The sequence below is a fragment of the Hypomesus transpacificus genome, chromosome 6 (genome assembly GCF_021917145.1).
Source record: "Hypomesus transpacificus isolate Combined female chromosome 6, fHypTra1, whole genome shotgun sequence".
Taxonomy (NCBI): Eukaryota; Metazoa; Chordata; class Actinopteri; order Osmeriformes; family Osmeridae; genus Hypomesus; species Hypomesus transpacificus.
Genome location: NC_061065.1, coordinates 7,281,480 through 7,292,624, shown reverse-complemented (window position 1 = coordinate 7,292,624; position 11,145 = coordinate 7,281,480). Strand labels below are relative to the sequence as shown.

Genomic DNA, 11,145 nt, shown 5'->3' with positions numbered 1-11,145 from the left:
GGGGCTGCCTACCATTTCTCCTCAGCACAGACGTGTTCAGAGAGCTGATGTACCTCCATGTATTTTTTTCTTGACTGTTCTTGTTCTCTAGGAATGGGTCAAACCGACAGGGAATGGGTCAAAGAGATTCTTTGGGGATTATATTTCTGTTTTATGCACAGCTGCAGCCTAGGCTTAACCAAATCTATGTTGAAATCTTTGCATGCTGTGTGGGAATGCTTGACACAGGAGTGGGTGGGCATGTAAAGTCTAAGAGCATTTTTGGCATTATGGAATGACAAAAAAAACAAGGGTTTGAAATCTATGCAACATTCCTCTGAATGTATTGGTTCTCACTTTGATCTTGTCTCACCCTAATACAATTAAAATCATTGTAGGGCTACACAAGCTGTAGTAATATTATATGGAATGAACTCAGGTGGGTGGTGCAAGCAGTGTACTCCCCCCCCCCCCCCCCCCCCCCCCCCCCCCCCCCCCCCACACACACACACACACACACAAACACACGCAAAAGTAATGAGTTGTGTGGGTGCATCACATTCTCCAGCAGTGAACCACCATTCTGAAAAGAGAGCTCTCTGTGTGAAAAATGCATTTTCATGAAGCGTGGGTTTATTCTAGCTCCATGGTTATGGCTTGGATGGAAGAAATAACTCTTGCTACAGTTTTCTGCATGCATACATACAGGGGAGAGGCTAAAATGTACAGATCTGCATTCTTTGTTTTACTACATGGATTCTTCTAAAAGCACCGCTTTCGAACATTGCTCAATTGCCAGTGAGAAGATTCATGGTCAATTATCAACTAAGACACGTTGATTACATGACAATAGGACAGAATGTTGTTTTCTTTTTCTATAAATTGCATTTTTGAAGGAAGAGTTTCAAAGAATTTGTTGCATTCCGGTGTATTAGATTGGTCTGGTTCCTATACCCATCCCCCTCGCATCCAATTTACATTAAAGCTCTTGCTTAGGATACATTTAGATTCCTGGGGTGTACATGAATCTCACATGACTGCGTATTACTGTAGTCAGGTTGAAAACCAATGGGGTTCCTGTGTGTGTGACTGACGTCAGGGAGGCGGGTCGGGGGCAGGTTCGCTTGTGTGTGTGGAATTTTCTCCGCCAGGCTGTCGGCTCTTGCACTGAGACGCGGTGTGTGTTAGCTCGGCTGACCTCGCACTGAATGGACTCGATTCCCAGCCACGTAAGTACAACACCACGGGAGAGGATGTCTTGCTGAATCAAGGGATAGGCCTGGGGAAGTCGGCCATCCCTTCCTTTTAGCAGCTGACGACAATTCATTTGGATTAAAACGAATCTGTCGCAGAGGATATCGACTTCCGAACACAACAAAGGGCAAAAAATTCGGGACGATTTTCTCTCCATATTTGGTAGATGGCAATCATCATAGCTCGTGCATGGATATGATCTGTGGAACAAGGCCCGTGCGACACTGACCAAGGAGGCTAGCTGATGCTGTTCATGTCACATTTAGTCACAATTTGAATTCACAATCATTTGCAACTCGGTGCAGTAAAACGTGCTTGTTTTATCTCCCGTCTGCACGCTAAAGACGGTGAATTGTTTCTGTTTTATGAAACGTGTCATGCAATTTATCGAGTTGTCAAGATTAGCCGGCCAGCTAGCTGTATGCTTTCTGTAGCAATTGTCATTGCAAAGCTGGCATTCGATATTTTCACTGCTTTGTAACAATTTGGCTTTTGCAGTTCGCACTCATACACCTACTTCGCTGAAGCTCTTTCAGCACATTGTGCAAAGGTGTGCTTGAACTGCAAGCAATGCTTTTGTTAGCTACTTAAGTCCAGCCTCTTAATCTTTCTAATAAGACCATATAAATTGCATAAAATTATGTTCATTTTTTTGAACGCATTGTATATCGCCTAATACGAGCCCCCTGGCCGAAATAGAAAATCTCGCTAGTTTCCATTTTTTAGTGCAATTTCAGGAAAAGGAAAAAGCAAAAGGTCAGTTCTATTTTTATTTCTTGAGAATATTTTACCACTGCATTGAAGCTTACTGAAGTTTAAAGCCAAATAAATAAGAGACGTCACTGTAAGTCCAGGACCCAATTCTATTGGAAGTATTATATCGAATACTCATGAACATACAGAGGTCAAATCCCATTAACATTTCACGTTATGGGAGATCACGGCACAAATCACACGACTTTGAAGAATTGTCTTGCCTAAGGACTACAGAATCGAACCAGAGTTTCAGTCCCAACCTCGGGTCCCCTAGCCCGCCTGAAACACCTGACTCTTCGCACTGTATCTCCTGCATCGGGGACTACCTTTTGTTGGAGCCCCTTGAGGGAGACCACGTTTTCAGGGCCGCCCACTTGCACAGTGGGGAAGAGCTCGTATGTAAGGTGAGTCCTCAAGCTAAGCTTTTTATGGCCCATTGCTTTGATTGACGGGTTTATGAGTCATGAAACGGTGCAGGTATATTGTAACCATGTTCATTATGCTTAAACTCATCAATCAACGCGTTTTTTATAGATAGCTTCATGTAGTTTACATTGGAGTAGTATCGACATGTTTAAGATCTCTTATTAATCATTGTCATGAGTTGTGTACAATACATATAGCTGATTTTCATGATGCAACTTGTTTATTTAGATAGTTTTTTAAGTTGCATTGTTCCTGATTGCAAATTATCCACATCCTCTTCTACACGGCATGCTCAGCTAGCCTAAATTATGCACTGTGTTGAAATAGCTCGTGCAGCAGCGAAAATTTGTCTGCGCATATTTTATGCATGAATTGGAAATGGAGAACACAGGAGAGTAATGGAAAAAGTGAATGGAGAGCTACAGCGATCTCACGCTTGTCTCAAGAGCCTTGTGGTTCGGGTTGCATGATGTAACACTGACAATCAACTGTGTAACCTCGCACAATCCTCATTTTCCCAAACTCCTGGACACTACGAATGGCTCTTTGTTTGCCACTGTCAAAAATATGACCTACGTGTAGTTCACGCGCTTAACACGGCGAATTTGTTGCTCCCTTTTCGAATGGACCCCCTACTGCAGGTTTCATTATGAGTGAAGCATCACTCATCTATAGTATCTAGAACGGAGATGCATTTAATTCCTCGGGCAGGTGCATTTGGGAGGTTACCCTGCGTCCAAGTTCTAGTTCCGCTTCATCGAAAATGAGTTACGGAGCGATCCAATCAGTCATAAATGTGCTACAATAGTACATAGTGCGCAGAATTAGGGCATCTACTGACATGGTTTCCACCTCGCTGTGCAAAATATGCTTCTGATTTACAGTATGGCTGAACAGTCTCCCCCGAGTACAATCCGATGTTATGAACTGTAAGTAGGGTAGTTAAAAGGCTGATTAATTGAAAAGGTTTTATTGCCCTAATGGACTTAAAGGAACATCCTCTTCTAGGTTACGACTTAAAACAGGTTACCAAGATTGTAAATAGGCTAGGCTGTACAGCACCTCTGGCAATACAAGTTTGCATTCTGACCTCCATTCTGGCTTTCCGTTTCCAGGCAACATTAAAAATCCATTTAAAATGCATTCCCCTGATTGATGGTGTCTGCCAAGGCGTAGGGCCCGGGTCATCACTGTAGACCTTAAGGGCAGCAGGTTTCACTGGCTACCTCTCACCTGAATGTCTGTGCTGAAAGTCAGTTCACCATAGGAGAGGTGTTACTATGGAAACCAAGGGAGACTGCGACCCTGTTCTGCGGTACATTTTAATTCCCCGAACTTGCTGCTGCATGTGTGCCTTCGCCTGGTACCTCTGAAACACTGGAGTAGGCAGAAGAAGCCAGTAGTTTATCAGATGGGATTAGGTGGATGGTGGGGCATTTTCCATGCATTAAATCATATCCATTAATCCATTAAGAGAAACTTAAAGCTGGTTCCATTTCTAGAATTGCATGGCAGCATTGTTTTGGAAAGCTAGGCCTCAGGCCCGCAACAAACAGGTCAATAGAGCCCCAAGTAGCCATCAAATTAGATATTAATATCTGTCTGTCTCTCTCTCTCTCTCTCTCTCTCTCTCTCTCTCTCTCTCTCTGTCTCTCTTCCCCTCTCTTTGTCTCTGTCTCTCTTCCTCTCTCTGGTTTCAGGTTTTTGACATTGCTCGCTACCAGGAGTCTCTGGCGGGCTACTTTGCCCTGGGCCGACACGAGCACATCAACCAGATCCTGGAGATCCTGCTGGGCGAGACCCGCGCCTACGTCTTCTTCGAGAGGAGCCATGGAGACATGCACTCGTTCGTCCGCACCTGCAAGAAGCTTCGGGAGGAAGAGGCCGCCAGACTGTTCCATCAGATAGCTTCGGCCGTGGCGCATTGCCATGACAACGGACTGGTCCTCCGGGACCTGAAACTGAGGAAGTTTGTCTTCAGGAACGAGGACAGGTGAGAGACCCCGCCCCCGAGGCCCTGCTGCCACGCCCTGGTGCAGTGAAATGGACTGTATTTATCACACACTTTAGTTATACACGGTTGTAATGAAGATTTAGGCAGGCATCGTATGGGGCGCGGCACTTTGAATCCCCAGGTGATAGAGGCTCAGCAGGAGCAGAAGGCAGGAGGCTTCCAGGCCAGATCACTGAACGCCTCTTGAACTGATGAGCAGTGACTTGAAGCCAAGATGAGCTTTTGTGTGACAGATGTTTCATTTGTTTGGGCTTTGCCGTGCACAGCTACACAGCACAGTGAACACTGCAGGACAGGCTGTGGCTGCCCCCTGCTGGCGGCACGCACACACTAAACCATGTCTGTCCCAGAGTTGACTGTTGCCATAGAGACCTGCATCCACAAGCCGGCTCCATCTGTCATTCGATTCCTTTAAAAAAAAAAAGTGTGTTTTATTTCCACATTTTCCCTCCTCAGTTAAAGGCTGGAGGTTAATCTCATAGTTGATTGGAGATCTGTGTTGAAGTGTAGCCACCGCCCTCAGCTCTCGCTCTGCTCTGTCACGGTCGGCGCTCTCCATGCCCTGTCTCAGAATGCATGGCGTCATTCTCTGGCCCTGGCCATGGAAAAGTGAAGTTGAGCCACCGCTACTCTTATTGGATAGGAGTCCGACAACCTTGGCTTCCATGCCCTGGACTGAGATGGCAAAACCTTGTCCTGAATGATTGATGGGCTCTGCTTCATAGGAGGATGGTGTTGGACAGTGTGGGTCTCAGTCTCAATAGTTTATGGCCTTATCTACTTACACCTGTTCACTTCTTTCAATACGGTGCGTCGGAAAAAAGGTGTAGCCGAGTGCAGGAAGACGTTTCGGTGTGCAGACCCACCCTGACCCACAGCCCACCCTGCCCCACAGCTCCACCCTGACCCACAGCCCCACCCTGACCCACAGCCCCACCCTGACCCACAGCCCCACCCTGGCCCACAGCCCACCCTGCCCCACAGCCCCACCCTGGCCCACAGCTCCACCCTGACCCACCCTGACCCACTGCCCCACCCTGGCCCACAGCCCCACCCTGGCCCACAGCCCCACCCTGACCCACAGCCCCACCCTGACCCACAGCCCCACCCTGACCCACAGCCCCACCCTGACCCACAGCCCCACCCTGACCATTGAGTGTGTCCAGAGTAGGTAGAGGGACAAAGGCCAGGTCAAACAAGATGTCAGTGCCACTGCTTGTTTCAACAGAGCACTCAGAAGACCCAACTGTCGTCCCCAGTAAAGTTTATAGGTCAGAGGTCGCAGGTCATTCATGTGTGGAATCCGCCAGCGCAGCGTGGCATAGCAGAGTCAGCGGGGGAGATATTAACTTGTACATGGCACACGATCCTCTAATGAGCCTCACAAATCCGCTAGCTCTGGAGTTTATTTTAGCCTAGTACAGGGGTCGGCAACAGGCGGCCCGCGGGCCAATTGTGGCCCGCCAGCGATTTTATTTGGCCCGTCAAAATATTTCCAATGATATATTTTTTATAACGTTTTTTTCCCCGTCGACTTTTATTTTGAAACCGGAAACTGGGTATGGTGTCATTAGATGTTGTCGACTTCATGCAGCGCCGGCAGCGCCGGCGTCGCCTGCAGCCCGGTTGACTTGAAGTAACCAATGGCATTCTCAGCTTCAAGGCAGCCGGCTGTCGGCGCTGCCGTCGCTGCATGAAGTCGAATACACTTATTGACTTTTCTGAAGTATTTTTTCGCCATGTCATCGCTACCATATGATCGCTACACCTCACGGCTGACAGATCGCCTGAGGTGAAAGCACAGTTATGGTTAGTAATCATGGGCAGCGCTCTCTATGGCAGCGCTAGGAAGGGGCTAGCAGGTGCTTCAGCACCCCCAAGAAAGACCAAAGCACCCCGATAGCACCCCCCACGACATTGCTTATTAATTTATAGTTTCAGGCCCGGAATGGCCATCGGGAGAATAGGGAGAATTCACGGTGGGCCGCTTTGCCCGCTTATAAATTGGGCCAGAAGATCGCCTGCTTTCTTTTTGTTTTTTTCACACACCGAATAACAGGATATGCCTTAAGTTTGTTAAGTTACTGTGTGACTGAAAAGTAAGCTAATAGGCTACATTATGTTTTAATCTAATTAAGCGCATGATCAGACCGTGCATTAAAAAGTGCAGTTCAGTTGTCGCGCATGTTTCTCAAACACAAACCATAATTTATTGTTGTGGAGGGAGTTAGCTAGATTAAGCTGAAGCGAAAAAAATAAAATGGAAGGGATAAGATCCCAGGAGGAACTGAAAAAGCCAGGTAAAAAATTAAATTTTTGCTCGCATTAATGTGAAGTTCCGATTTCACCTCACATTAAAACCTTGACTAGGTCCTAGTAATCCTATTCTCACTTGATGAGACAGTATTTATGTGCACCAACGATGACGACCCACCACGTTGGGATGACAATGACGACCATGTTGATACAGTTCGTTAACAGACCACCAATGGGCTCATGCACATGGTTTATTATCGTTAGCTATTTGTAGTAGACCTACCCATTCTCCATGTAGGCCTAGTTGTTGCGAGTGCACGTATCGCAAGGGCACCTATCGCAGCGTCTAAATAGGCAGCAACCCAGACTCTGGCCCGCCGTCTAGTGGCGAGGAAAAATACTGGCCCGTGGCCCAAGTTACTTGCCGACCCCTGGCCTAGTATGTAGCAGGTGGAGCATGCATTGCCCAACATGTTTGAAAGTTACTCATTACCCACTGCATTAGACTTAAGACGGCAGATATTCACTGTAGGGTATGTCTAATTTCATGACTGATTTTATTATTGACATTTAAATGTTAACTGTACATGTCAGAGTTGACAAGGACTTTGTAAGTTACTGTCGACCTTAAGGAGAGTCAGAGAAACTTGTATTAGTTTCCGTCTAATATTTATTCTCAACTGTCTCTGTCTCTCGCTCTAAACAAAGGATATATCTGAGAGAACAGTGGAATTCTATTGCATGGAAACTGTACTACAGAGTGCCTACGTTAACATAGTGAATTCTCCCTGTCACAAAGTAGCTATTTCAGCAATCCTCAAACCTGGTTATCTGTTGGTGTGTGCGTGTGCACATGTGACAGTGTTCCGAATGTGCATGAGCCAGCGGGAAGGAGTGCAATCTCCCTGAAGATGCAGTTCACATCCTCCTGGTGTGTACGTGTGTGTGTGTGTGTGTGGGTGCATGTGTGTGTGAGTGCGCACAAGTGTGTCGCACTTTTCCACACACAGATGAAAGCACTTAAGCAGAAGCCTCACAAGTGTCTCTTTCTGTTCCGTGTGTCGGCTCCTCTGCCCAGCTCTCCAGGGCCCCTCAGCGCTACTTCTGAACAACCAGGCATTATGATCCGTCTCCTAGAGAACGCTACGGCCATGCTTGGATTGCAGGGGAGAGCCTTAATGGATGTCTGTTGATGAAAGAAAGCCCATTCTGATTAGAGAGACTTGGTCCTCGTTTTAAAACCGTCCTTTCTGAGCACCAGATTCGGAAGGCCATCAGAGTCATTGGTAATCGTTCTGCTTTGTTGTGTCGGAAAGGCCTTTTGAAAACCGGTTTATTTTTAGACTGGCAAAAGCTGGTTCGGCTCTTATCTCGAATGGAAATGTCAGCTTTAAGCCTCGGGCTTTATGTGCTCTAATTATTTAATGTCTAAAAGCTATGGATTTAAAAATCATAAGGACGTCTATCAGAATGCACAAGGCCAGCTCAAGATATAGTAGGTCTGGAACCAAAACCTCATGTGATTGATACATACATTTCAACCTCTCTTTCTACGTGCATCTATGATATCATTCTCAAGACAAAAGTAAAAATGGTAGCTGTTGGTCGTTTCTTCAACTGGGCTCAAATGACCGTTGTTTTAATGTCACAGTGTCACAAAGTCTCCTGAGTTCATTACCGCCTCCACAATGTGTCAAGTCCTGTAAAGTAGTAAGGAGTGTTAACTCATACAAAACACCGCGTTTCGTTTACTGTTTTAATGGTCAATGTTCACCAGTACAACTCACGCAGTAACCAGGCAGTAACCAGGCAGTAACCACGCAGTAACAACATTCGGTCCCCTTCAAAATAAAGGTATCAGAACCCGGAAATACATAGGGAGCAGCAGTGCTAATATCAAGTCTTGTGTTTTCTTGTGTCTCTCCAGGAGCCTTGTGAAACTGGAGAGCCTTGAAGACACCTACATCCTCGACGGCCACGACGACTCTCTGTCAGACAAGCACGGCTGCCCGGCCTACGTCAGCCCCGAGATCCTCAACGCAAGCGGCAGCTACTCGGGCAAAGCGGCCGACGTCTGGAGCCTGGGCGTCATGCTCTACACCATCCTGGTGGGCCGATACCCCTTCCACGACGTGGAGCCCGGCTCTTTGTTCAGTAAGATCCGCCGTGGCCACTTCAGCATCCCAGAGACCCTCACGCCCAAGGCCAAGTGCCTGATCCGGAGTATCCTCCGCCGCGAGCCTGCAGAGCGCCTCACCTCCCGGGAGATCCTGGAGCATCCCTGGTTCACCTCCGGGGCAGCAGGGGGCGCTGTGGCGCAGGGCCGGGCGGAGCGGGAGCAGGAGCAGGCGGTGCCGGAGGTCAGCATGGAAGAAGAGCTGGAACAGTTCTTCAGCTGAGCCCGCCGACGAGAAGCACAAAAGGGAGGACTGGGCCCAGGGTCACCTCGCCGCGCTCACGCAGAGCAAAACTGTAGTTGTAGTTTAGCAGGTGGACATTTTGTCACTCACTAACGGTGGTCCATCCCTTTTCCACCATTCCATGGAACCTTCAAGCCTGAGCCCTGTCTTAACAGGTTAGGAGCCACTCAAACATCATGAGGGTCGGACTTCACATTAGGAGTCAACGCTGCTGAACATGCAAGTCGCAAACGATGTAGCAAACATTCTTTAGTTTTCGGTTTTAGTTTATTCATGGTGCTCTGCAAGCAGAGACAGACGCCATGCTGAGACACTACGGAAAGCGCGAAGGGACAGGAAACCTCAGCCAAGGAGAACAAGACAAACTGACAGTTGGACTGCAACACCACTCCTCTACGAGTCCTCTCAAAGCTTGAGGTAGCACTTGCCCCCAAATAAAAGGTCTAGGATTAGCTTAACCAACCCAGAATTCCTACCTTAACCCATAAGGAAGACTGACTATTTCTGATCTTCTACCTGTACTGGTTAGAAGTAGGATAAGTCTACCTATTGTCACAGTCACGATGACATGTATGTTTTGTTTTGCATTCTTATTTTTTTATCCAGCGTTAGTCACCCATAACCAAACTTGACCTTTGACATTAGAAAAGCTCTTTCATTCACATAGAGGGTAGATACTCACTAAACAATCATATGTATCTCTTTTAACTTGTGTATTTCAGCCTCTGTTTAGCCTTACCGTATGCTAACTGGGTCCTTCTCTCCTACCCGCCTAGATTAGATTTCCACCTTTCATTTGTCATGTGTCTTTTGAGTTCACAATAACCTTGTCATTTTTTAAGCTATTCCATAAATTGTTACGGCTGCTTTAATATCTCTCCCTTAAGAACCTTAACATTTCTCTTGTTAAGCCTTCAAATGTGGCGTCATGCACTTGATTCACACAGGTAAAGCGAGCAATTCCTTCTCCTTAGACTAGCTTCTTCTATTTAAGTTCAGCTTCTCATTTTTAGGAACGAAAAACAGAAATGTTTTATTTAAATTGTAACAACTATATAAATATAAATATATATATATATATATTTAAAAAACACATTGCAGGGTTTTTCTTTTTTCAAAAATACCTTTTTCATGAATAATGTCTGCAATATTTTGGACACAGGACAGATGCAATGGGAGGAAAGTCTGTCCAATGTTTTAGAATAAACTTATATTTCTTTTTGTGCCAGTATTTCTGTGCCCGACAGCCCATGCCACAGTCGCCCTTGTTTTTTTTCTAGACTTGACACCAGTTATTCTACCATATTATTATTACTATTAACATGGTCTCCAGTACCTCATGTTAGTTTTCGACTGCCTGCGTAGGTTCTGTGAAACGATCATGTTCTGAATGGGTACCAGTGGACATGTTTTGTTGTATCTCAATGTTACTTGAATTTGTGTTTTATCTAGTTATTGGCATGTGCCCTATGAATGCTTTAGACTGCTTAGCAGGGGAGTAACGGCTAGTTTATTTTTATTTTTAAGAAAAGGTAAAAAAAAAAAATATGAATTCTCAATATACTACTTTCTGAGTTGCTTTTAAAACAACTATTGCTTTCCTTTTTTTGTTTAGTAGAATGAGCTACCCTTATTTAAGTTGGTGCTGATTTGGTGCTAATGTTAAGAGTCTTTTTTTTCTTTTCGTTTTCAAAGGGGGGTGGTGCATGGTGGGATGTCTGCCTCGGATGTTTTGATTGTAACGTAACAAATTCTGGTGTTTTGTCCAAATTTATTCGGTAAATAAAATTGTGAACTGCTTGCCTGGCTCTTTGTTTTTTTCTCTCTCTGGAATGCATGTTCAATACAGTAGCATTCACATTATGTAAAATACTCGATTAGTCCCCACTGTTTTGTTGCACTGGGGGCACAATTACTGAGGCTGCTGTTTCCAGAAGCCTGCACTAGGGGTAATCCAACTGTGCAAATATAGATGAAGGGGTTTACGTGCCGGAATCAATTTGTAGGAAATGTAACAGAAAAGTACAGGACTGTTTATCC

General features: G+C 45.9%; 1 protein-coding gene across 2 annotated transcripts; it reads left to right on the top strand.

Annotated features, from left to right (window-relative positions):
• Nucleotides 1-1,115: 1,115 nt before the first annotated feature.
• On the top strand, nucleotides 1,116-10,905 carry trib2 (tribbles pseudokinase 2). Of its 2 annotated transcripts, none has more exons than XM_047021767.1 (3): nucleotides 1,116-2,393; nucleotides 4,116-4,408; nucleotides 8,613-10,905. In XM_047021767.1, exons 1-3 carry the CDS (start codon nucleotides 2,124-2,126, stop codon nucleotides 9,082-9,084), a joined length of 1,035 nt encoding a protein of 344 aa, XP_046877723.1. In that variant the 5' UTR covers nucleotides 1,116-2,123; the 3' UTR covers nucleotides 9,085-10,905. The 2 variants fall into 2 exon arrangements, with proteins under 2 accessions (XP_046877723.1, XP_046877724.1); XM_047021768.1 differs by having other exon boundaries at nucleotides 1,122-1,208.
• Nucleotides 10,906-11,145: the final 240 nt, after the last annotated feature.

Bases quoted from the DNA above. Each gene is read 5' to 3' on its own strand.
- trib2 (XM_047021767.1), top strand. From the start codon at position 2,124: ATGAACATACAGAGGTCAAATCCCATTAACATTTCACGTTATGGGAGA. The intron at 2,394-4,115 runs GTGAGTCCTCAA...CTCTGGTTTCAG, and splicing joins GGGAAGAGCTCGTATGTAAG to GTTTTTGACATTGCTCGCTA. The intron at 4,409-8,612 runs GTGAGAGACCCC...GTGTCTCTCCAG, and splicing joins GTCTTCAGGAACGAGGACAG to GAGCCTTGTGAAACTGGAGA.